Here is a 26,297-nt window from a genome sequence, read left to right as displayed (position 1 = left end):
TTGCCTAGAAACTGGCTTTCTGGCGCTGATTAGGGTAGCCAGGACAGAGTCTGACAAACCCCTCTTTCTTAAAACAAAGGATTCAATCGCCAAGCCGTTAAATTTAGCGACCGTAAGGCAGGGTGGAATATCGGCCCCTGGGACAGCAGGTCCGGTCGTAAGGGAAGAGGCCATGGGTCTCCGACTGACACCCTGACAATCAGGGAATACCAAGCCCTTCGGGGCCACGCCGGGGCTATTAAGATCACCGGCTTCCTCTCCCACCTGATCCGGCGCAGAAGCCGAGGCAGCAGCTGCACCGGTGGGAAGGCATAAACAAGGGAAAACTCGTGCCAAGGACATACCAGGGCATCCGTCCCGCAGGCCCATGGATCCCTTGTCCGGGAAACAAAGCTGGGCAGTTTCGTGTTTTCCCTGGATGCTAATAGGTCCACGTCCGGCATACCCCATCTTTGACAAATGGTCTGAAAAACTTCGGGGTGGAGAGCCCATTCCCCCGGAAATAATTGTTGGCGGCTGAGGTAATCGGCCTGCCAATTGTGTATGCCGGGTATGAATACTGCCGACAGGCAAGGTATGTAAGCCTCTGCCCAAACGAAGATCTGATCCACCTCTTTCTGGGCTGATCGACTTCTCGTGCCCCCCTGATGGTTTATATAGGCCACAGCCGTGGCGTTGTCTGACTGTACCCTTACCGGGGAGCCCTGTAATTTGGACGTCCAGGCCCTTAGGGCTAACCGCACAGCCCTGATCTCTAACAGATTGATAGGCAAGAGACTCTCCCTGCTTGACCAAAGCCCTTGCTGGGAGAGCTCCCCTAGGGTGGCACCCCAACCCCTCAGGCTGGCGTCGGTAGATATCACTACCCAGGCCACCGGATTGAAGGATTTCCCCCTCCTCAGGTTCTGGGGTGTTAACCACCAGCTGAGACTTCCCCTGACTGACGCACCAAGCTTCATAGGGCAGTCTAGGGACTGAACTCTCCGGTTCCACCTTGCCAGGATTGCGCTCTGCAATTTCCTGGAGTGGAACTGGGCATAGGGGACCGCTTCGAAGGTAGCCACCATCTTCCCCAGCAACTGCATGCAGAGACGAACCGTTGGTTTCTGTTTTCTTAACAGTGACCGAATGGTCAGTGTCAGAGACTCGACTTTTGCCTGAGGCAAAAAAACTCTTTGTTGGGCTGTATCGAGGCGTAAGCCCAGATATTCCAGGCTTGTGGTAGGAAGAAGGGCAGATTTGGCTTTGTTTATGAGCCAACCTAAGGTCTCTAAGTACTGAACTGTGGTTCGGACTGCGCGCTCTAAGCTTAGAGCCGAGTGCTCTATTAGCAATAAATCGTCCAGATATGCCAAAATCTGGACACCCCGAGTTCTTAAGTTTGCCAACACCGGTGCCAGGATCTTTGTGAAGACCCTCGGAGCTGTGGCCAGGCCGAACGGCAGCGCCACGAATTGAAAATGGTGCTGACCTACCATGAACCGTAAGAACTTGTGGTGTCCTGGGTAAATGGGAATGTGGAGATATGCGTCTTTGACGTCTATGGACGCTAGAAATTCTCCCCCCTGCAATGATGCCGTGACTGAACGAATGGATTCCATCCGAAAAGACCGAATCACCAGAAATTTGTTTAACCGTTTTAGGTTTAAAATCGGCCTGACGTCGCCGTTTGGCTTTGGGACTACGAATAAATTCGAGTAGAACCCCAGACCGTATTCTTGAGTGGGTACCCGTACAATCACCTTTTGGGCCAACAAATGGTCTAGGGATGCCAACAGTGAGGTCCTTTTCTCTGGGTCGCTCGGCAAGTTTGACCTTTGAAAATGAGGCGGGGGGATTTCTCGAAATTCCAACTGGTAACCGGAGGTTACCGCGGAGAGAACCCACTTGTCGGAGATTCCCTTCCTCCAGATATTGGAATATTGTTGGAGTCTTCCCCCCACCCAAACGGATGGGGGCGCCCCTTCACAAGGACGCCTTGGGGGCAGGTTTACCCTGCTTACGGACCCAGGGTCTCTTGTTTGTGAAGAACTGCCCCTGCGGCTTGTTGTCATTATTGGGTCTAGTCGGCGGCCGTCGATACTGCCTAGTATTGGATGGCCCAGGTGCTGGAGCTGTTGGACGCTTAAAGGTGGGGCCCCTGAACCGCTTCTTGACCGGTAGCAGGGTACTTTTCCCACTTGTAATCTTTTCTATATACTTGTCCAAGTCTTCCCCAAACAATCTTTCCCCATGGAAGGGAAAACCTGTCAACAGCTTTTTGCAGGGAGTCTCGGCTGACCAGTTCTTCAGCCATAAAAGCCTGCGCATATGCACAAGAAACATGGAGAGACGGGATGCTTGTTGGATAGAATCCTTTATCGCATCCACTGCAAAACAAAGAGCTCTAGGTAAATCAGATAGTTCCTGAGCTTGCTGGTCTGGCAAATCCCTTAGGACCTGTTTAGTTTGGTCCTTCAGGGCCTGGCACACCCCAATAGCTGCTATAGCCGGCTGAACCACCGCCCCCATCGTGGCAAAAGAGGACTTTAATAACGTTTCTAAACGCTTGTCCACCGGGTCCTTAAACATTTGGACATTGTCCACAGGACAGGTCAAAGTTTTATTAACGCATGAAATGGCCGCATCCACAGCCGGTACAGACCATTTCTTGCAAAATTTTTCCTCCATGGGATATAACACAGAAAATCTTTTTGGAGGAATAAAGATTCTGTCAGGGTGAGCCCATTCCTTATACATAAGCTCCTCCAGGAGAGGATGGACTGGAAAGAAAGTGCCAGCATGAGGAGCCTTCAAAGACCCTAGAGAGGATACTACCCCTGTAGGGGATACCGGTAATGGTAATTTAAATGTTGAGCGGACCATGTCCGCTAAGGACTGAATCCACAGTTTTTCAGCCTGGGAGGCCGAAAAAGGCTCTTCAATGGTAGATTCCTCAGACACTTTCTCCTCCAGGTCCTCCTCCTGATCCTCTAGGAAGCCTACCTCATCAGAGGAAAGACTTTCAAGACTCCGGGACCGCACCTTAGGAGAAGGGGATCTAGCCCGCTTCTTCTCGGGAAGAGATGCAGCAATTAAGGCTGCCAATCTCTCCTCTAGTCCCACCAGAGTAGTAGCCAGTACCTCTTGTGTTACAAACACTGGGGCTGGTTGGACTGGCCCTGCTATAGCACCAGCTACCTGATCCTGGCCACCGATAAGCTCCGGATCTTCAGGGAGTGGGGCCGCTGCTGAGGCCTGGCCTAGGTCCTCCGAGCTGGATGGGGATCCCCTGGATCTTTTTGCGGACTTTGCCGCTTTTGAACTCGATCCCTTGGGAGCCATAGCAATCCTAGGAACTCCCCGCAATTTGGAAGGAACCTGGCCACAAAAAACAAAGTACCCCTTATGTAGCAGAACTACCTGGGACTTTGTGAAGCTGCCTAAGGGCAACGCTTCCACTGGGATAGCCTGGTACGTAATATAACCTGTCCTTATGGGGAAGGAGGCTTTACAGGCAGGCACCTACCAAATGTCCAGATATGGGCACTTCAGCCCCTGAACGGATGCACCCTGAGGCGTCCTGGTCCACCAACCTGACCGCTGTCGACAGTAGGAAGTCTCCACCTGGCACCGCGCTCTGTGTCCCCCCACGCTGTAAGGTCATGACTGCTTGAAGGAGCGTTCCTTTAGCGCGCACCCGCGTGCGCCGTTCTGCCACGCCCCAGCGTCACGTAACGTCGCGCCGCTATTTACGTGCACGCGCACGCGCGCGCGTGACAGCAGACTAACACCGCAGCAGTATGGGCTGGAGACACGCGCCGCAGGGAGGACCGAGGAACCGCCACGCCAAGCAAGTTTGCTTCTCAGGCTGGTAAGCTCTTTCTAGCTTAGACATCCCCATGCATCCCTCAGTACCTGCTGCCACAGATTACCAGTACCAGACAGGGGAAAAACATATGTATATGAGAAACGATTTACAGCCATCCTGTCTTACAGACACAGTGGCAGACCTGCCCATGCATAGCAGCATATTTGGGCTATTCCCATACTCCCCTTACTAGAGAAACCTGCCGACGGACCACGTCCCGCAGATTTCTCACTTACCTGTCCACGCTGCAGGGTATTGTCAAGGACAAGAGGCCCAGCCTTCACCCTTCACCGTGGGCTTTGTTCGCAAAAACCTTCAGGGACTGGGGTCCATAGCAGGTCACCGCTCCCCTGGACCTATACAGCATTCTGGCAACAGATGACATTTAGCCGTTTAACATAGACCAATGTTCTGGAACCCAGAATCCAGCTCTCAAACGAGAAGCATTATAGGCAAAACCCCCTCGTCCACCAGGGGCCCGGGTACCATCCACTTTGGCTATGAAGCACCTTGGATGGATCCGGTTAAAACAGTTCCTAAGCTCAGCCACAAAGGACCTTGCTTATACTGTGACCACCACCTAAGACACTGGCGAAAAAACTGAGGTACGCCTCCTATGGGAGGGGGTTATATAGGGAGGAACTTCCTGTCTGAGAGTGCCAGTGTCCATCACCTGAAGGTAGACTCTATAACCCACATAGTAATTACTATGCCGCTCTGTGTCCCGTGATGTATGATAGAGAAATTTTATAAACAAAAATAGAGCGAACATTTTGAAAAAAATGCAATATTTTTTACTTTTTGCTATAATAAATGATAAAAAGTGGGAGTTGCGCTAAAAAAAACTTGGTGTATGAGTGACCATAGAAAAAAATAAATAAAATAAAAACGAGTTGTGCTAGAAACACCTCATAATGGGATATAATAAATATCCCCCAAAAATATATAAAAAAATGTTTTTTTTCCTCAGTTTAGGCCGATATGTATTCTTCTACATATTTTTGGTAAAAAAAAAAAAAAATCGCAATAAGCGTTTATCGGTTGGTTTGCGCAAAATTTATAGCGTTTACAAAATAGGGGATAGTTTTATTGCATTTTTATTAATTATTATTTTACTACTAATGGCGGCGATCAGCGACTTTTTTCGTGACTGCGATATTATGGCGAACACTTCAGAAATGTTTACACATTTTTGGGACCATTGTCATTTTCATAGCAAAAAATGCATTTAAAATGCATTGTTTATTGTGGAAATGACAGTTGCAGTTTGGGAGTTAACCACATGGGGGCGCTGAAGGAGTAATGTTTTACCTAGTGTGTGTTTACAACTGTAGGGGGGTGTGGCTGTAGGTCTGACATCATCGATCGTGTCTCCCTATAAAGGGGATCACACGATCGATGCAGCCGCCACAGTGAAGCACGGGGAAGCCGTGTTTACACGCGGCTCTCCCCGTTCTTCAGGTCCGGGGACCGATCGCGGGACCCCAGCGGCGATCGGGTCCGCGTGTCCCGCAGCTTCGGACCGGGTCGCGCGCCCGCGGCTGGGTACATGTACAGGACGTACCTGTATGTACATCTGCCCAGCCGTGCCATTTTGCTGACGTATATATGCAGGAGGTGGTCCTTAAGTGGTTAAAACCCTATGACATGGATATGCAATTAGCGGATCTCCAGCTGTTGCAGAACTACAAGTCCCATGAGGCATATAATAACTGACAGCCATAAGCATGACACCCATAGGCAGAGGCATGATGGGACTTATAGTTTTGCAACAGCTGGAGGTCTGCCAACACCATGTAGGAATATTTATCCTTTGAGAGGAGATGACATTGAAGTGCCCAACATCACATCCTGGGCCTATTCCAGTCGTCTCTGTGAGCTTCAAGTCCCAGAACGCTTTAGGACATTAGAAATGGCGGTGGGTAGGATTGTGGGTAGAGTTGGCATTATGGACGGGAGGTCATTTTTCAGCCATAACCCCGGTATCAAAATATTCATCCCTACCTTATAAAAGTGACCAGAGTGGCCGATTTGTTTTGTATACAAAAATCATGCAATTACAAAATGTGTGGCACTCACCTCTGGCATGACCTCGATTTTCTCATAGCGTCTCTTGAAGGGGAGGGCGAGCACCTCGGCGCGGCGGTATGACATGGGGGGAGGCTGGCAGTCAATCATGAGGTCGGAGCGGTGGGACTGGGCAGCTGGTGGCTGGGTGTACTGCTCTGGACATACTACATGCAGAGGCTGCGGGACAAAGCAAACACAAGGGAAGTTAGAGGGAAGTTTCTCTATTTAGTAAATGGTCCATTCATCCAAAGCTCATAGTTTACAGTGGGGATCGAAAGTTTGGGCACCCCAGGTAAAAATTTGTATTAATGTGCATTACGAAGCCAAGGAAAGATGGAAAAATCTCCAAAAGGCATCAAATTACATACATATATGTAAAAAAAAGTTAGATTTTATTTCCATCATTTACACTTTCAAAATTACAGAAAACAAAAAAATGGCGTCTGCAAAAGTTTGGGCACCCTGCAGAATTTATAGCATGCACTGCCCCCTTTGCAAAGCTGAGACCTGCCAGTGTCATGGATTGTTCTCAATCATCGTCTGGGAAGACCAGGTGATGTCAATCTCAAAGGTTTTAAATGCCCAGACTCATCTGACCTTGCCCCAACAATCAGCACCATGGGTTCTTCTAAGCAGTCGTCTAGAAAACTGAAACGGAAAATAGTTGACGCTCACAAAGCGAGGAGAAGGCTATAAGAAGATAGCAAAGCGTTTTCAGATGTCAATATCCTCAGTTCGGAATGTAATTAAGAAATGGCAGTCATCAGGAACAGTGGAAGTTAAAGCAAGATCTGGAAGACCAAGAAAAATATCAGACAGAACAGCTCGCAGGATTGTGAGAAAAGCAATTCAAAACCCACGTTTGACTGCACGATCCCTCCAGAAAGATCTGGCAGACACTGGAGTTGTGGTACACTATTCCACTATAAAGAGATACTTGTACAAATAGGGGGCCAGATTCAGGTCGAATTGCCCATTATTTACGGAGGCGCAGGGCACCGTTTTTGCCCTGCGCCCCCGCAAATTTGCTCCGCTGCCTTGATTCACGGAGCAGAAGCTCCATGAATTGCGCGGGCGCGCCGGGAAAATGCCCGGCGCTAGAGCACGCAATTTAAATGATCCCGTAGGGGGCGGGAATCATTTAAATTAGGCGCGTTCCCGCGCCGATCGTAGCGCGCATGCTCCGTCGGGAAACTTTCCCGACGTGCATTGCGGCAAATGACGTCGCAAGGACGTCATTTGCTTCAAAGTGAACGTGAATGGCGTCCAGCGCCATTCACGATTCACTTACGCAAAGTACGTAAAATTCAAATTTTGCGACGCGGGAACGACGGGTAATCGTAGCAGGGGCAGCCTTGCGCGAAAACCGCTGTACGTAAATTGCGTACGCAAGGCTCGCGCAACGTTGTGAATCGGTGTTAGTATGCAATTTGCATACTATACACTGAGCACAACGTGAATGCCACCTAGCGGCCACCGCAAGAATGCAGCCTAAGATATGTGGGCATAAGAGCCTTATGCCGCGCAGATCTTAGGCTGCAGTCGGCGTAACGAGGTTCCTGAATCAGGAGCACTCTTTTACGCCGGGGCAAGTAAGCAATTGCGCTGTGTAACCTATGGTTACACAGGCGCAATTGCTTCTTGAATCCGGCCCAGGGTCTTCATGGAAGAGTCATCAGAAGAAAACCTCTTCTACGTCCTCGCCACAAAAATCAGCGTTTGAATTTTGCAAATGAACATATAGACAAGCCTGATGCATTTTGGAAACAAGTTCTGTGGACCGATGAGGTTAAAATATAACTTTTTGGCCGGAATGAGCAAAGGTACGTTTGGAGAAGAAAGGGCACAGAATTTAATGAATAAAACCTCTGTCCAACTGTGAAGCATGGGGGTGGATCAATCATGCTTTGGGGTTGTATTGCAGTCAGCGGCACAGGGAACATTTCACGAGTAGAAGGAAAAATTGATTCAATAAACTTTCAGCAAATTTTGGATGGTAACTTGATGCCATCTGTGAAAAAGCTGAAGTTAAAGAGAGGATGGCTTCTACAAATGGATAATGATCCTAAACACACCTCAAAATCCACAGGGGATTACATCAAGAGGCGTAAACTGAAGGTTTTGCCATGGCCTTCACAATCTCCTGACCTCAACATAATTGAAAATCTATGGATAGACCTTAAAAGAGCAGTGCGTGACAGACAGCCCAGAAATCTCAAAGAACTGGAAGACTTTTGTAAGGAAGAATGGGCAAAGATACCTCAAACAAGAATTGAAAGGCTCTTGGCTGGCTACAAAAAGCGTTTACAAGCTGTGATACTTGCCAAAGAGGGCAGTACAAGATATTAACTCTGCAGGGTGCCCAAACTTTTGCAGACGCCATTTTTTTGTTTTCTGTAATTTTGAAAGTGTAAATGATGGAAATAAAATCTAACTTTTGACATATTATAAGAATGTCTAATCTGTAATTTGATGCCTTTTGGAGATTTTTCCATCTTTCCTTGGCTTCGTTATGCACATTAATACAAATTTTTACCTGGGGTGCCCAAACTTTCGATCCCCACTGTATATAGGGGGCAGAAAGAAAGCCATCGGTGATGCAATTTTCTTTATTGCAACCACAGTCAGTGCTGATGGGGAAATCCCTACCGCGGAACTACTGTGTTCTCCCTGTGGGGGGGGGGGTGGGCGGGGAGCCGCCTCTACCAGGGGGAAACAGCGGCTCTACCCGCTGGCAATAATCGCACGTAAAAATCTGAAAGAGATATAGAAATCTGAATTGTTGGGTCCCCACACCAAAGATCCAAGGGGCGGGGGCAATTGGACCATCTCGGTACAAGTTTGAAAAGTAGAATCAGGTGTGAAAACACATGTATAGAAGAGTATTAAAAAAGTTTTTATTAACCGCTTAAGCCCCGGACCAAAGTGCAGCTAAAAGCCCAGGCCAGGTTTTGCGATTCGGCACCTCGTCGCTTTAACAGACAATTGCGCGGTCGTGCGACGTGGCTCCCAAACAAAATTGGCGTCCTTTTTTTCCCACAAATAGAGCTTTCTTTTGGTGGTATTTGATCATCTCTGTGGTTTTTATTTTTTGTGCTATAAACAAAAATAGAGCGACAATTTTGAAAAAAAATGCCATATTTTTTACTTTTTGCTATAATAAATATCCCCCAAAATATATATATATAAAAAAAAATTCCCTCAGTTTAGGCCGATACGTATTCTTCTACGTATTTTTGGTAAAAATAATTGCAATAAGCGTTTATCGGTTGGTTTGCGCAAAATTTATAGCGTTTAAAAAATAGGGGAAAGTTTTATTGCATTTTTATTATTATTTTTTTTTTTTACTACTAATGGCGGCGATCGGCGATTTTTTTTCGTGACTGCGACATTATGGCGGACACTTCGCACAATTTTGACACATTTTTGGGACCATTGTCATTTTCACAGCAAAAAAATGCATTTAAAATGCATTCTTTATTGTGGAAATGACAGTTGCAGTTTGGGAGTTAACCACAGGGGGCGCTGTAGGAGTTAGGGTTCACCTAGTGTGTGTTTACAACAGTAGGGGGGTGTGGCTGTAGGAGTGACGTCATCGATTGGGTCTCCCTATAAAGGGGATGACACGATCGATGCGCCGCCACAGTGAAGCACGGGGAAGCCATGTTTACATACGGCTCTCCCCGTCCTTCAGCTCAGGGGACCGATCGCGCGGGGGGGGGTGGCTAAAAACGAATAGCCGCCCCCTCGTCCCGGATCGCTCCCAGAGCTACCGACCGCCGCATGTAACAAGGGGGGGTCCTATTGCTGCTTCGTCAGGAAAATATCTGTAATTTGATTGACAATAAAATGCTTGTAAGTCGATCAATGGCTCGACTTGGGTAAAATCAGAATGCCCATAGATGGATCGAATCTCGGACAGTCTGCTGAACCAGTTACATAGTTGAGATTCAAACAATCTATGGTTGGCTTAAATCTACACACATGCTGGAGCCAATACGAGAAGGTCCTTCTATTCCTGTTAGACTTTTTAATTTAATTTATTTATTTGAGAATGCAACAGAAATCAGCTACAGTGGAACCTTGGATTACGAGAATAATCTGTTCCAGGAGAATGCTCGTAATCCAAAGAACTCGCATATCAAAGCGAGTTTCCCCATTAAAGTCAATGGAAATAAAAATAATTTGTTCCGCATTGACTTTAATGGCATGCAATACCGCATGTAACCAGAGGTGGGGGGGCACTGGAGAGCCTCGGAATCACTCGGAAAGGCCCGAGGACACCTCTGCTGAACTCGGAAAACCTTGGAAAGGCCCGTGAACTGAGTATTTACGAAATTTTCCAAGCATTTCCAATTGGCGCCGTTCGGCTCTGGCGCCCCCCCCCCCCCACCTCAAGCCAAATGCGGTACTGCACACCGCTTTGGCTTGAATCCTGCTCGTTTTGCGAGACAACACTCACAAACCGAGTCAGAATTGAAAAAAATACAGTGCTTGTATTGCGAAACGCTTGTTAACCGTGTTACTCGCAATCCAAGGTTCCACTGTATTATGAAAAGTAAATCTACCTCATTCGATGTGGATGAGGTAATCCTCTCTGCTGTGTCACTGTATTCTGACCACGGAGGAGACTCCCCCCACCTTTCATCGGAATACACTGATCAGAAGTGCAGCCAACTGGTTGCATGCACAGATTAAGCACTTGAGACCCGCGCTATTGACAAAAGACGTCAACAGCGCGGCTCTCAGGTGCCAACTGGACGTCTTTGGACGTCATTTGAAAGCATTACCCGCGCGCGCCACTGGGGGGCGCGCAGCGGGTAAACACTGTCCCGGCGCATCGCTGGGAAGCCGATGCGTGTACCTGGCGGCCGCGATGTCCGCCGGGTACACGCGATCATCGGTAACACAGCAGGGACGTGGAGCTCTGTGTGTAATGATGGGGTGTAAACACAGAGCTCCACGTGCTGTCAGAGGAGAGGAGACCGATCTGTGTCCTTGTACATAGGGACACAGATCGGTCACCTCCCCCAGTCACCCCCCTTCCCCCACACAGTTAGAACACTAATTAGGGTACACATTTAACCCCTTCCTCACCCCCTAGTGTTAACCCTTTCCCTGCCAGTCACATTTATACAGTAATTAGTGCATTTTTATAGCACTGATCGCTGTATAAATGTGAATGGCATCAAATTTGTGTCAAAAGTGTCCGATACGTCCGTCGCAATATCGCAGTCCCAATAAAAATCGCAGATCGCCGCCATTACTAGTAAAAAAAAAAATAATAAAAAAAAAATCATAATTCTGTCCCCTATTTTGTAGGCGCTATAACTTTTGCGCAAACCAGTCGCTTATTGCGTTTTTTTTTTTTTTTTACAAAAATACGTCGAAAAATGCGTATCGGCCTTAACTGAGAAAAAAAAATGTTTTAAAAAAAAAAAAATTGGGATATTTATTATAGCAACAAGTAAAAAATATATATATTTTTTTTAAATTGACGCTCTTTTTTTGTTTATAGCGCAAAAAATAAAAACCGCAGAGGTGATCAAATACCACCGAAATAAAGCTCTATTTGTGGGGAAAAAAGGACGTCAATTTTATTTGGGAGCCACGTCGCACGACCGCGCAATTGTCAGTTAAAGCGACGCAGTGCCGTAAGCTGAAATTTCGCCTGGGAACGAAGGGGGTTTAGGTGCCCAGTAAGCAAGTGGTTAAAGCTACATTTTTCAGCAGGACCATTCATGAGAAGTCAATTCATAGATGGGAATGGCCATAAATTGAAATTCGCCCGCTGCCTGCTGAACGGGACAAATTTCAAGCCACCTGTGGCCAGCTTAAAACTACAAGAAAAACAAAAGAAAGATTTGGGAACTATGGAGGAACTCCTACCAATGGAGAAACACCAAAGAGAAACAAGAATGGGTAACTTGTCCACAGAACTCTATTGAGGGGGAGATCGACCCCCCAAAATGTAGCACTCACCAGATGCTGTGATGCAGTCCGTTCCATTCTCATGATACAATGAAGTTTGCAGTTAAGCGGTATGTTGCCTCCGAATCTATTGACTCACCTGAACTTCTTTCAGCAGTTTTGTCACTTGGATGAAGTTAAGTCTGGTGTCAATTGGGCAATAAACGCACTTCATGGGCAGCGGCTGGTATGGAGCCAAGGCGTCCAGGTAGGAAAAGTCTGGCTCTGAATGGAGAACAATACAGAGTATTACACACTTACACTTGGGATCCCAGAACAAAGACACACTGACACTTGGGATCCCAGAACAAAGACACACTGACACTTGGGATCCCAGAACAAAGACACACTGACACTTGGGATCCCAGAACAAAAACACACTGACACTTGGGATCCCAGAACAAAGACACACTGACACTTGGGATCCCAGAACAAAGACACACTGACACTTGGGGTCCCAGAACAAAGACACTCTGACACTTGGGATCCCAGAACAAAGACACACTGACACTTGGGATCCCAGAACAAAGACACACTGACACTTGGGATCCCAGAACAAAGACACACTGACACTTGGGATCCCAGAACTAAGACACACTGACACTTGGGATCCCAGAACTAAGACACACTGACACTTGGGATCCCAGAACAAAGACACACTGACACTTGGGATCCCAGAACAAAGACACACTGACACTTGGGATCCCAGAACAAAGACACACTGACACTTGGGATCCCAGAACTAAGACACACTGACACTTGGGATCCCAGAACAAAGACACACTGACACTTGGGATCCCAGAACAAAGACACACTGACACTTGGGATCCCACAACAAAGACACACTGACACTTGGGGTCCCAGAACAATGACACACTGACACTTGGGATCCCAGAACAAAGACACACTGATACTTGGGATCCCAGAACAAAGACACACTGACACTTGGGATCCCAGAACAAAGACACACTGACACTTGGGATCCCAGAACAAAGACACACTGATACTTGGGATCCCAGAACTAAGACACACTGACACTTGGGATCCCAGAACAAAGACACACTGATACTTGGGGTCCCAGAACAAAGACACTCTGACACTTGGGATCCCAGAACAAAGACACACTGACACTTGGGATCCCAGAACAAAGACGCACTGACGCTTGGGGATCCCAGAACAAAGACACACTGACACTTGGGATCCCAGAACAAAGACACACTGACACTTGGGATCCCAGAACAAAGACACACTGACACTTGGGATCCCAGAACTAAGACGCACTGACACTTGGGATCCCAGAACAAAGACACACTGACACTCGGAATCCCAGAACAAAGACACACTGACACTTGGGATCCCAGAACAAAGACACACTGACACTTGGGATCCCAGAACAAAGACACACTGACACTTGGGATCCCAGAACAAAGACACGCTGACACTTGGGATCCCAGAACAAAGACACGCTGACACTTGGGATCCCAGAACAAAGACACGCTGACACTTGGGATCCCAGAACAAAGACACACTGACACTTGGGTTCCCAGAACAAAGACGCACTGACACTTGGGATCCCAGAACAAAGACACACTGACACTTGGGATCCCAGAACAAAGACACACTGACACTTGGGATCCCAGAACAAAGACACACTGACACTCGGAATCCCAGAACAAAGACACACTGACACTTGGGATCCCAGAACAAAGACACACTGACACTTGGGATCCCAGAACAAAGACACGCTGACACTTGGGATCCCAGAACAAAGACACGCTGACACTTGGGATCCCAGAACAAAGACACGCTGACACTTGGGATCCCAGAACAAAGACACACTGACACTTGGGATCCCAGAACAAAGACACACTGACACTTGGGATCCCAGAACAAAGACACACTGACACTTGGGATCCCAGAACAAAGACACACTGACACTTGGGATCCCAGAACAAAGACACACTGACACTTGGGATCCCAGAACAAAGACACACTGACACTTGGGATCCCAGAACAAAGACACACTGACACTTGGGATCCCAGAACTAAGACACACTGACACTTGGGATCCCAGAACTAAGACACACTGACACTTGGGATCCCAGAACAAAGACACACTGACACTTGGGGTCCCAGAACAAAGACACACTGACACTTGGGATCCCAGAACAATGACACACTGACACTTGGGATCCCAGAACAAAGACACACTGACACTTGGGATCAAAGAACAAAGACACACTGACACTCGGGATCCCAGAACAATGACACATTGACACTTGGGGTCCCAGAACAAAGACACACTGACACTTGGGATCCCAGAATAATGACACACTGACACTTGGGATCCCACAACAAAGACACACCGACACTTGGGATCCCACAACAAAGACACACTGACACTTGGGATCCCAGAACAAAGACACACTGACACTTGGGATCCCAGAACAAAGACACACTGACACTTGGGATCCCAGAACAAAGACACACTGACACTTGGGATCCCAGAACAAAGACACACTGACACTTGGGATCCCAGAACTAAGACACACTGACACTTGGGATCCCAGAACTAAGACACACTGACACTTGGGATCCCAGAACAAAGACACACTGACACTTGGGGTCCCAGAACAAAGACACACTGACACTTGGGATCCCAGAACAATGACACACTGACACTTGGGATCCCAGAACAAAGACACACTGACACTCGGGATCCCAGAACAATGACACATTGACACTTGGGGTCCCAGAACAAAGACACACTGACACTTGGGATCCCAGAATAATGACACACTGACACTTGGGATCCCACAACAAAGACACACCGACACTTGGGGATCCCAGAACAAAGACACACCGACACTTGGGGATCCCAGAACAAAGACACACTGACACTTGGGATCCCAGAACAAAGACGCACTGACGCTTGGGGATCCCAGAACAAAGACACACTGACACTTGGGATCCCAGAACAAAGACACACTGACACTTGGGATCCCATAACAAAGACACACTGACACTTGGGATCCCAGAACAAAGACACACTGACACTTGGGATCCTAGAACAAAGACGCACTGACACTTGGGGTCCCAGAACAAAGACACACTGACACTTGGGATCCCAGAATAATGACACACTGACACTTGGGATCCCACAACAAAGACACACTGACACTTGGGATCCCACAACAAAGACACACTGACACTTGGGATCCCAGAACAAAGACACACTGACACTTGGGATCCCAGAACAAAGACACACTGACACTTGGGATCCCAGAACAAAGACACACTGACACTTGGGATCCCAGAACTAAGACACACTGACACTTGGGATCCCAGAACTAAGACACACTGACACTTGGGATCCCAGAACAAAGACACACTGACACTTGGGGTCCCAGAACAAAGACACACTGACACTTGGGATCCCAGAACAATGACACACTGACACTTGGGATCCCAGAACAAAGACACACTGACACTCGGGATCCCAGAACAATGACACATTGACACTTGGGGTCCCAGAACAAAGACACACTGACACTTGGGATCCCAGAATAATGACACACTGACACTTGGGATCCCACAACAAAGACACACCGACACTTGGGGATCCCAGAACAAAGACACACCGACACTTGGGGATCCCAGAACAAAGACACACTGACACTTGGGATCCCAGAACAAAGACGCACTGACGCTTGGGGATCCCAGAACAAAGACACACTGACACTTGGGATCCCAGAACAAAGACACACTGACACTTGGGATCCCAGAACAAAGACACACTGACACTTGGGATCCCAGAACAAAGACACACTGACACTTGGGATCCTAGAACAAAGACGCACTGACACTTGGGATCCCAGAACTAAGACACACTGACACTTGGGATCCCAGAACAAAGACACACTGACACTTGGGATCCCAGAACAAAGACACACTGACACTTGGGATCCCAGAACAAAGACACACTGACACTTGGGATCCCAGAACTAAGACACACTGACACTTGGGATCCCAGAACAAAGACACAGTGGCCTGGATTCAAGAAGCAATTGCGCCTGTGTAACCATAGGTTACACAGCGCAATTGCTTACTTGCCCCGGCGTAACAAATGCTCCCGATTCAGGAACCTCGTTACGCCGACTGCAGCCTAAGATATGCGCGGCATAAGGCTCTTATGCCCACATATCTTAGGCTACATTCTTGCGATGGCCGCTAGGTGGCGTTCCCGTTGTGCTCAGCGTATAGTATGCAAATTGCATACTAGCGCCGATTCACAACGTTGCGCGAGCCCTGCGTACGCAGTTTACGTCGTTTCCGTACGGCGTTTTTTGCGTAAGGCTGCCCCTGCTAATTAGCAGGGGCAGCCAATGTTACATATACCCGTTTACGTAGTTTGCGGAAGTGAATCGTGAATGGCGCTGGACGCCATTCACGTTCACTTTGAAGCAAATTACGTCCTTGCGACGTCATTTGCCTCAATGCACGTCGGGAAAGTTTTCCGACGGAGCATGCGCTCTACGATCGGCACGGGAACGCGCCTAATTTAAATGATTCCCGCCCCCTACGGGATCATTTAAATTGCGCGCGCCGGGCATTTTGCCGGCGCGCCCACGCAATTTACGGAGCTACTGCTCCGTGAATCAAGGGCAGCGCAGCAAATTTGCGGGGGCGCAGGGCAAAAATGCGCAATTCTACCTGAATCCAGCCCATTGACAATTGACAATTGGGGGGTCCCAGAATAATGGCAAACACAGAATACACAGAAAAAGTATTATCTATGGCACTACATTCTATGATCAGAATTCCTGAAATGGAAATCAGGACAGATAGGACGGCACAATACACAGCTCTATATACCGGTAAATATGATGGTGTTCAGGCTGGACTTCCCCCAGAGCTCCATGAAATGCACCACATCCCCAAATCGCAGGGTCGGGTGCCCAGTGAACACCACACACGGCTGCTTGAATTCATTGCTGAAGTCTCCATGGATGCTGGGGTAGTGTTTTAGCTTGTTAGTCTGGATTAGCTGATGGAAATAAACAGAAGAAGATACAATGGGTTAATCACAGGAACCAGGCAATCTGTGCACTCTATTTAGATTGGGGTGATAAGTGGGGGGGCCACATAAAAAACGCAATAAGCGTTTATTGATTGGTTTGCACAAAAGTTATAGCGTCTACAAAATAGGGGATAGTTTTATGGCATTTTTATTAATAGGTTTTTTTTTATACTAGTAATGACGGCAATCAGCGATTTTTATCGTGACTGCGACATTATGGCGGACACATCAGACACTATATTGGGACCATTGTCATTTATACAGCGATCAGTGCTATAAAAATGCACCGATTACTGTGTAAATGACACTAGCAGGGAAGGGGTTAAACACAAGTTGGCGATCAAGGGGGTTAAGTGTGCCCTAGGGAGTGATTCTAACTGTAGGGGGGGATGGGCTACCATTGACGCGACAGAGATCACTGCTCCCGATCACAGGGAGCAGTAGATCCCTGACATGTTACTAGGCAGAACAGGGAAATGCTTGTTTATCTCCCCGTTCTGCCTCTCTGTCTCACGATCACGATCCTTCTTGGGGCTGAAGTGGTTAAAGGGCAGTTGGTTCCTCTCAATCCTTCACACAACACCCTTATTTTCTGTTTTAAGTTGAAAACAGACAACTGTCATTTCACTGATGAAGAAGTCACCTCTCTGGTAGAATGGATTTTCTTACCTCGGCATGAGGAAAAGGTGGCTCAGGTAAGTAGACTTTGTTCTGTTTGTTGTGACACAGCCTGGAGAACGATATAGAAAAAATAAATAAAATATAGGGGGTAAATCCACTGACATCTTGTGGACAAATTTGGGCAACTCAAATAACCTATCCTACCCTATCACTGCTATGCAGTCTATTACTCTGCTCACCCCTACTGAGAAGCCTACTACTACTACTGTGGAGATTATTGCTCTGCCTAACCCTACTATGAAGCCTATCACTCCAACTACCACTGTTCGGCCCCGTCTCCCCGATTGGCTAACTGACTTTGACATCCACGGGAGCCAATGGCGCCGCTACTAGGTCTCAGCCAATCAGGAGGAAGATTCCCGGATGGGCCAGGGATTCGTGGACATCGCTGGACAGAGATGGGGCTCAGGTAAGCATTAGGGGGGCTGAAGGGGGAGCCGCACACAAAAGGCTTTTTATCTTAACCACTTAAGGACCGCCTCCTGCACATTTACGTCGGCAGAATGGCACGGCTGGGCACATGTACGTACAGGTACATCCTGTGCTAGTCCTGTGCTAGTACCCGGCCGCGGGCGCGTGCCCGCGACCCCGTCGGAAGCTCCGTGACCCGATCGCCGCTGGAGTCCCGCGATCGGTCCCCGGAGCTGAAGAACGGGGACAGCTGTGTGTAAACACAGCTTCCCTGTTCTTCACTGTGGTGGCGTCATCGATCGTGTGATTCCTTTTATAGGGGGACACAATCGATGACGTCACACCTACAGCCACACCCCCCTACAGTTGTAAACACACTTCAGGTCACACATAACCCCATCAGCGCCCCCTTGTGGTTAACTCCCAAACTGCAATGGTCATTTTTTACAATAAACGATGCATTTTAAATGCATTTTTTGCTGTGAAAATGACAATAGTCCCAAAAATGTGTCAAAATTGTCCGAAGTGTCCGCCATAATGTCGCAGTCACGAAAAAAATCGCTGATCGCCACCGTTAGTAGTAAAAAAAAAAAAAAAATTAATAAAAATGCAATAAAACTATCCCCTATTTCGTAAAGGCTATAAATTTTGCGCAAACCAACCGATAAACGCTTATTGAGATTTTTTTTACCAAAAATATGTAGAAGAATACGTATCGGCCTAAACTGAGGAAAGTTTTTTTTTTTTTTTTTATATATATATATATTTTTGGGGGATATTTATTATAGCAAAAAGTAAAAAATATAGAATTTTTTTCAAAATTGTCATCTATTTTTGTTTATAGCGCAAAAAATAAAAACCGCAGAGGTGATCGAATACCACCAAAAGAAAGCTCTATTTGTGGGGGAAAAAAAGACGCCAATTTTGTTTGGGAGCCACGTCGCACGACCGCGCAATTGTCAGTTAAAGCAGCGCAGTGCCGAATCGCAAAAAGGGGCAAGGTCCTTTAGCTGCATTTTGGTCCGGGTCTTAAGTGGTTAATGCATAGAACACATTGATTTAAAAAAAAAAAAAAAAAAACTTCTGCCTTTACAACTCCTTTCATAGAAACATGAGTGACGGCAGAAAAAGACTAAATAGTCCATAAAGTCAGCCCATTGTTTTATTTTTGTGCATTCTTTTCATTACCTTTTTTGTCTGATTATAGATCTAGGTTTGTACCAAGCATGTTTGAAGCCATTTGCTTTTGACAGTCTCACTACCTCTGTTGGTAGTTTATTCCAAGCATCAACTACCCTTTCAGTAAAATAATACTTTCTAACTGGTTTAGCCAGTTTCATTATTACTTTCCTCAACCATCATAGGCCATCTCTCGGCTTTAAAAGAAGACATCTTTTGTGTTAGAAACCCATGTCAGAGTCACTGGACCCTCTTGGTAAAACTTTACCCCTCTTGATAAACCCTCCCCCACTATGGGAATGTAATTCTCTGCTCCTGTGCTCCCTGGGTGGGACCCACACTTCTTTTTTTTGCCTATTTAGCAGATATAGTGGCAAACCGTGACCTATGACTGACTGTTTACCCTGTAAACCTCTGCCCCATAGAGTCATTGCTAGAGGTAGACCGATATATCGGTCGGCCGATATTTGGCCGTTTTTGTGAAATCGGCATCGGCCGATTTTTGTGAAAGAATCGGCCGATTATCGGCTAAAGTGTCCGGCCCGCATGGCTGCCTGCCCTGCAGTACTGACCCCACTCCCATGTATCCGATTCCTCCATCTAGCCTATTAGGTGCATGCAGATAGAATTGGATTATGATACCAGCATGTATGGAGGGTAAGTTGCCCAAATTATGTGCTACTGTGCCCCCCTGCAGAATTTATTAAAACTCCTTTTAAAAGGGAAACCTGGCTGAGGCTGGCATTGAGAAAATGGATGAGGATGACTTTGGGTGGAAATGAGAGTTACATTGTGGAGATCCTTCTCACAATGTAACTCTCATCCCCACACAGAGTCATCCTCATCCATCTTCACAATGCAACACAATCATCTTCATCCCCACCCAGCACCATCCACCCCACTCCAACGCATCCCCTGCACCATCCATCCCTTTCCACAACACATCCCCGCCCAGCACCATCCATCCCTCTCCACAACGCATTCCCATCCACCCCTCTCCACAATGCTTCACCACAACGCATCCCCACCCACGCCCAGCACCATCCATCCCACTCCACAATGCATCCCCACCCACCCCTCACCACAATGCATCCCCACTCATGCCCAGCACCACCCACCCCTCTCCACAATGCATCCCCACCCACGCCCAGCACCACCCACCCCTCTCCACAATGCATCCCCACCCATGCCCAGCACCACCACCCCTCTCCACAACGCATACCCACCCACGCCCAGCACCATTCATCCCTCTATACAACACATCCCCACCCATGCCCAGCACCATCCATCCCTCTATACAACACATCCCCACCCACGCCCAGCACCATCCATCCCTCTCCACAAAGCATTCCCACCCACCCCCCTCCACAACGCATGCCCGCAACGCATCCCCACCCACGCCCAGCACCATCCATCCCACTCCACAATGCATCCCCACCCACCCCCCTCCACAACTCATGACCGCAACGCATCCCCACCCACGCCCAGCACCATCCATCCCACTCCACAATGCATCCCCACAGACCCCTCTCCACAATGCATCCCCACCCATGCCCAGCACCACCCACCCCTCTCCACAACACATGGCTGTGGAGGAGTGGGGTACAGAGAGGTGGCTGTGGAGGAGTGGGGTACAGAGAGGTGGCTGTAGAGGAGTGGGGTACAGAGAGGTGGCTGTAGAGGAGTGGGGTACAGAGAGGTGGCTGTAGAGGAGTGGGGTACAGAGAGGTGGCTGTAGAGGAGTGGGGTACAGAGAGGTGGCTGTAGAGGAGTGGGGTACAGAGAGGTGGCTGTAGAGGAGTGGGGTACAGAGAGGTGGCTGTAGAGGAGTGGGGTACAGAGAGGTGGCTGTAGAGGAGTGGGGTACAGAGAGGTGGCTGTAGAGGAGTGGGGTACAGAGAGGTGGCTGTAGAGGAGGGGGTACAGAGAGGTGGCTGTAGAGGAGGGGGTACGGAGAGGTGGCTGTAGAACCACCTCTCTGTACCCCCCTCCTCCACAACCACCTCTCTGTACCCCCCTCCTCCACAACCACCTCTCTGTACCCCCCTCCTCCACAACCACCTCTCTGTACCCCCCTCCTTAAAATGACTAAGATTATATTTTTTTTCTTTTTTAATAATTATGAGGTGGCACTGATGGGCTGCACTGGTGGGCACTAATGAGGTGGCACTGATGGACACTAATGGGCTGAACTGGTAGGCACTGATGAGGGGTGCACTGATAGGCTGAACTGGTGGACACTAATGAGGTGGCACTGATGGACACTGATAGGCTACACTGGTGAGCTGCATTGGTGGGCACTGATGGACACTGATAGGCTGCACTCCACCTCTCCACCCTAAACAATAACCTCCTCCCCAACCTAGATTTTCTGAGATAATAAAAAAAAAAAAAAAAAAAATCGGCCTAAAATATCGGCCTAAAATATCGGCCATCGGCCGCCCCAATTTTGAAATATCGGTATCGGCCAGAGAAAAACCCATATCGGTCGACCTCTAGTCATTGCCTCCTCTACTGTTCCCAGACAGCACAGTGTTGTCTGGGAAGAGTGTAGCCAATACCGCAGTGGTAGATTATAAAACTCTCCAGCCCACGTCTTGCCTGTTCAATCCAGGATTGTTGTAGCTCCCTCCAATGCGTTTTGTCACAAGTGGCGTCATCAAAAATTGAAACATATTTAATCACAGAGGAAGTGTGAATTTCAGTGCACCCATTTGCAGGGAATGTGATACAGGCACCCTTTAGCTGTGCATGTTGCAGAGAGGAAGCTGGCTACTGGATGGTGTAGACCATGGGTCCTCAAACTACGGCCCTCCAGTTGTTCAGAAACTACAATTCCCGTCATGTCTGTGAATGTCAGAGTTTTACAATGCCTCATGGGACGTGTAGTTCTGCAACAGGCTGGAGGGCCGTAGTTTGAAGATCCCTGGTGTAGACTTTAGCTATGCTGTCTACTCATCAGCTGCATGGTTAAATTATCAGAACTGCTTCTGAAAAAGTAATCAAGCAACTGATCAGCACGAAGGATGGGCTCAGGCGTGTTTGCAACTCCACGTGCCCACGCCCGCCGGGAAGCTTACCCTGCGCAGCGCCAATTACAGGCAGTGAGACATTTTCCGATCTGCGGCTGTACAGATCGGAAAATGTCTCACTGCCTGTGATCAGCGGTGCGCAGGGTAAGCTTCTTGGTGGGCGCGGGCATGTGGAGTTGCAAACACGCCTGAGCCCATCAATAATCAGCACAGCTAAAGTCTGTACCATCCAGTGGCCAGCAGAAAGAAACATGCTTGTCTAAAAGGTTGCCAGCGATGCGTTCTTTTACCCAGGCTCATCACTCCTTATCACTTACACCCTCTGTATTCTACCATTCAGATGCACTGCGACTAAAGGGCGACATTTAAAGTGCAAAATGATTTGTAGACACAAGATGAGGATCTCAGGATTGTCTCGAAGAGGATTATGGGGACTAAACATACACATAAAGGAAACATGATAAAACAATTGAGATTTAAAACTTGAAGCATATACATGCAAGTCATTTGTTTCTTTTTTTTTACTCAAGCTATGCTTTAAATCACAGTATATCAATATTGTGTAACCTACCACTCGGCAAAGATCTGCGAGAACTCCAGGGAACTGTTGGCCACCGGAGAGATGAAGTACAGGGGGATGTTGGAAAGGCCCGCAGAATCGATGTACTGATACAAGCACTCCAGCAGGTCATAGATCACACCGGAGGGGTAACAAGGCACCAGTACATTGCCGCCATTACGTATGGTCATTGCTAGAGAAGAATTCAAAAAATATAAATTTTAGAAATAAAATGAAGGTGGATAGAATGTAAACAATCAAAGTGGACCTCTAGCCAAAATCAACAATATACATACAGTATCTCACAAAAGTGAGTACACCCCTCACTTTTCTGTAAATATTTTCAAGGTGCCCCAAAGCACCTTGTCCCCATGTTGATGGGGACAAGGACCACTTCCCGACAACCCTGGCCGTTGGTTGTCGGGGTCTGCGGGCGGGGGGTTATCGGAATCTGGGAGCCCCCTTTAATAAGGGGGCCCCCAGATCCTGGCCCCCCCACCCTATGTGAATGAGTATGGGGTACATCGTACCCCTACCCATTCACCTGGTGGTAGAAAAAGGTCAATAAAAAAAAACACTACACAGGTTTTTAAAGTAGTTCATTAGGCAGATCCGGGGGTCTTCTTCCGACTTCGGGGGTCTTCTGCCGGGCACCACCGCTGTCTTCTTTCAGCTCTTTTACCAGCGGCGGCCCGGTGTTCTCCCTTTTTCCGACTTCGGGAGGTCTTCTTCCGACTTCGGGGGGTCTTCCGACTTCTCTGCTCTCTTCTCCCGCTCTCCGGTTCTTTTTCTCTTCTGCCGGGCACCACCGCTGTCTTCTTTCCACCTGGGCTGTGCGAACACGCCAGAGCTCATTCTTATCAATGCCAGCTGAGGAAACCTGCTCGCTAACTGTCTACACTTGGGATGTACATGGCAGTTGAGGCAGGAACAAAGTTATACGGTAGCTAGGACAGGGTACAATCTACCTTTCCTGCAGAATGAGACTGCTGGTTGCTTTCTTGATGGTTGATGTACACCACCACCATGGCATTGTCTGAATGAATCGTGGATCAGATGACCTGCCAGCCAGATGGCCCAATGCTGCAAAGACAGCAAAATTGTCTGAGGCTCCAGGCTGTTGATCAAGAGACGAGACTTAGATAAAGATGATCAAGTTCCCTGAACCAACAAGATGCCCAGGTCTCCTTCCCAGCCCAACAGGTGGACATCCATCTTGGCAATCTTGCAAAGGACGGCAAGGAGAGACTTTCCCGATTCCAGAGCTTTCTGCCCATCCACTTTAGTGCCCTGTTCTGGCATAGCTGAGCAATAGCCATACCCCTCATTACAAGTTTTCCTACTGAGACTTGCAGTATGGAAGAGAGGGGATATATCTGACCAAGTCTGCTACATTACAGAGTACACTGGGCCATATAGTCAAACTCTGAAGAAGATTGGCAAAACTGCAGTTATTTGTGTCAGACGCCATGCAGTGCAGGGGCGGGCATGTGCTAAGACCACCATGGAATAAAAATGAGCATGGTATAGATCTGGTATAGTTGCCAATACTCTACACAGCAATGCGCACGTTCACACACACACCTGGTGCCGGGACAGATGCCAAACTCCCTACATAAGGACAGTTGCTGCACTTAGACATTGCAGGATGATCATTAGCTACCAGTTCTCATTGTTTCTGTGTATTCAGTATCCCTTGGACCTTCTGTTACCGACCTAGCTTGTCTTTGGACCTTCCTGCTGCCCGTCTCCTGGTTTGACCACGGTTGGGGGCAGGGGTCTCAAACTGGCGGCCCTCCAGCTGTTGCGAAACTACAAGTCCCATGAGGCATTGCAAGGCTGACAGTTACAAGCATGACTCTCACAGGCAGAGGCATGATGGGACTTGTAGTTTCTCTCTTTTGCCCAACTTTGCATGACTCTGACCTGTCACCTGACTACTCTTCTGCTCCCTCAGATTCCTGTGTATGACCCTGGATATTGTTCCAGACCACGCTCGTGCCCACTTTCTGGCTTGCCTCTCTGTGTATGACCTTGGCTTCTTTAGTTCGGTCCCACCAACCTAACCATACCACCACCTCAGGTGCCATCTTGCTTGTGGCCTTGCTTAGGGTTGCCACCTCATCCCTTTAAACTCGAACACATATAAATTACACAAGTTATGAGGCTAATTTAACGCAGGTAAGGCACCAAGTGAGATGAATTACCAACTTAATCACCCACAGAACCTGTCTAATCAATATGTGTTCGGGTTTAAAGGGATGAGGTGGCAACTCTAGTCCTGCTGCATCTCCAAGGGCAACAGAGGTCTTTCCACCAGTCCTGAAAGACCAGCTGACAACTACCTAGTGGACTCTGTTGCCAGCAACCAACAGCAGAGCTGCCCAAAAAGGCACCCGTGCTTCTTTGGGCCTTGCACTCCCCGTTCTCACCTTTAGTGGTGCTCAGTCACAAGGGAAGCCCTCTTGTCAAAGTCGACATCCAGCCAGGTATGTGTCAATTTGTATATTATCGATCTGCTCCAAAAAAGGACCCAGCTCTGATCCCCCGGGGCGTTAGGCTCCTGACAGGGAAAAGAGTAATCTGTGATCCATGCAGCCGAAGCCACATGGACCCAACATGGTCCATGCAGCCGAAGCCACATGGACCCAACATCCTCGGAGGGACTGCCGAAACAGAACCCTCCCCGGTGAGGCTCCCCCAAAAGGGAGACCCCATGAGAGCAGGCAAACTAAGCCAGAAGGCCATGTCCACCCACTCCCAAGACTTTCAGAGCAGGCCCGAGGACCAGCACCCTACTCATCACACTAAAAGTGCAGTGCACCAAACAAAAAGAAGACAAAAACGTAACAAACAGGGGTAAAATAAAAAAGAAAGTGGGGGAAAAAGGAAGGTGGGAATGGCGAGTGGAAAGTGGCCACCGTGCAATACGATGGCCGGCCCTCCGGGTGTAATACAGAAGCTGGCACGAACGAGTTGATTTGAAACATGCAGAGTCCGAAGTGGTCATCCCAATGCAAGCTTCATTACATAGCAAGTCAGTGACTGATACGGAAGCAGTATGCAGGATGGGAGTTCAGACTGTTCATACCTCACTGGATGCATATTTGTTGCAGATCAATCACCCATTATGGAAGTAAATCCACAATGATGACAGCCTGGAGCCTGCACCTTGCAAGCCATCTACCTGGTTTAAGTCGTTAGCTAATTTGCATATTATTCGCCCTACCAGCCTCAAAAGCAGAAAAAAAAAAGTGATTGTTAACTACTAGCCGACTGTGCACCGTCATTCTACGGCGGCAGGCCGGCTCTCCTGGGCGAGAGCACGTAGTATAACGTCCGCTCTTTAAGCCGCTACTAGGGGCGCGCGCGCGCTCGCCCCCGACTCCCGTGCGTGTGCCCGGCGGGCTCGATCGCCGCCGGGCACCCGCGATTGCTCGTTACAGAGCGGGGACCGGGAGCTGT

At 48.3% G+C, this 26,297-nt stretch overlaps 1 protein-coding gene across 1 annotated transcript in view; it reads right to left on the bottom strand.

Annotated features, from left to right (window-relative positions):
- INTS9 (integrator complex subunit 9) overlaps nt 1-26,297 on the bottom strand; it is a 104,143-nt gene that overhangs the window by 14,482 nt on the left and 63,364 nt on the right. Inside the window, exons 10-14 of the mRNA XM_040348111.1 lie at nt 22,845-23,025; nt 17,640-17,700; nt 16,766-16,937; nt 11,991-12,115; nt 5,930-6,097 (exon numbers count right to left, since the gene is read on the bottom strand). Of these exons, the coding sequence (XP_040204045.1) occupies nt 5,930-6,097; nt 11,991-12,115; nt 16,766-16,937; nt 17,640-17,700; nt 22,845-23,025 (707 nt within the window). The remainder of the gene's footprint in view (nt 1-5,929; nt 6,098-11,990; nt 12,116-16,765; nt 16,938-17,639; nt 17,701-22,844; nt 23,026-26,297) is intronic.

This window comes from Rana temporaria, chromosome 4 (genome assembly GCF_905171775.1).
Source record: "Rana temporaria chromosome 4, aRanTem1.1, whole genome shotgun sequence".
Taxonomy (NCBI): domain Eukaryota; kingdom Metazoa; phylum Chordata; class Amphibia; order Anura; family Ranidae; genus Rana; species Rana temporaria.
Note: the sequence above shows the minus strand (reverse complement) of the source record. Positions and strands in the feature narration are given on the sequence as shown.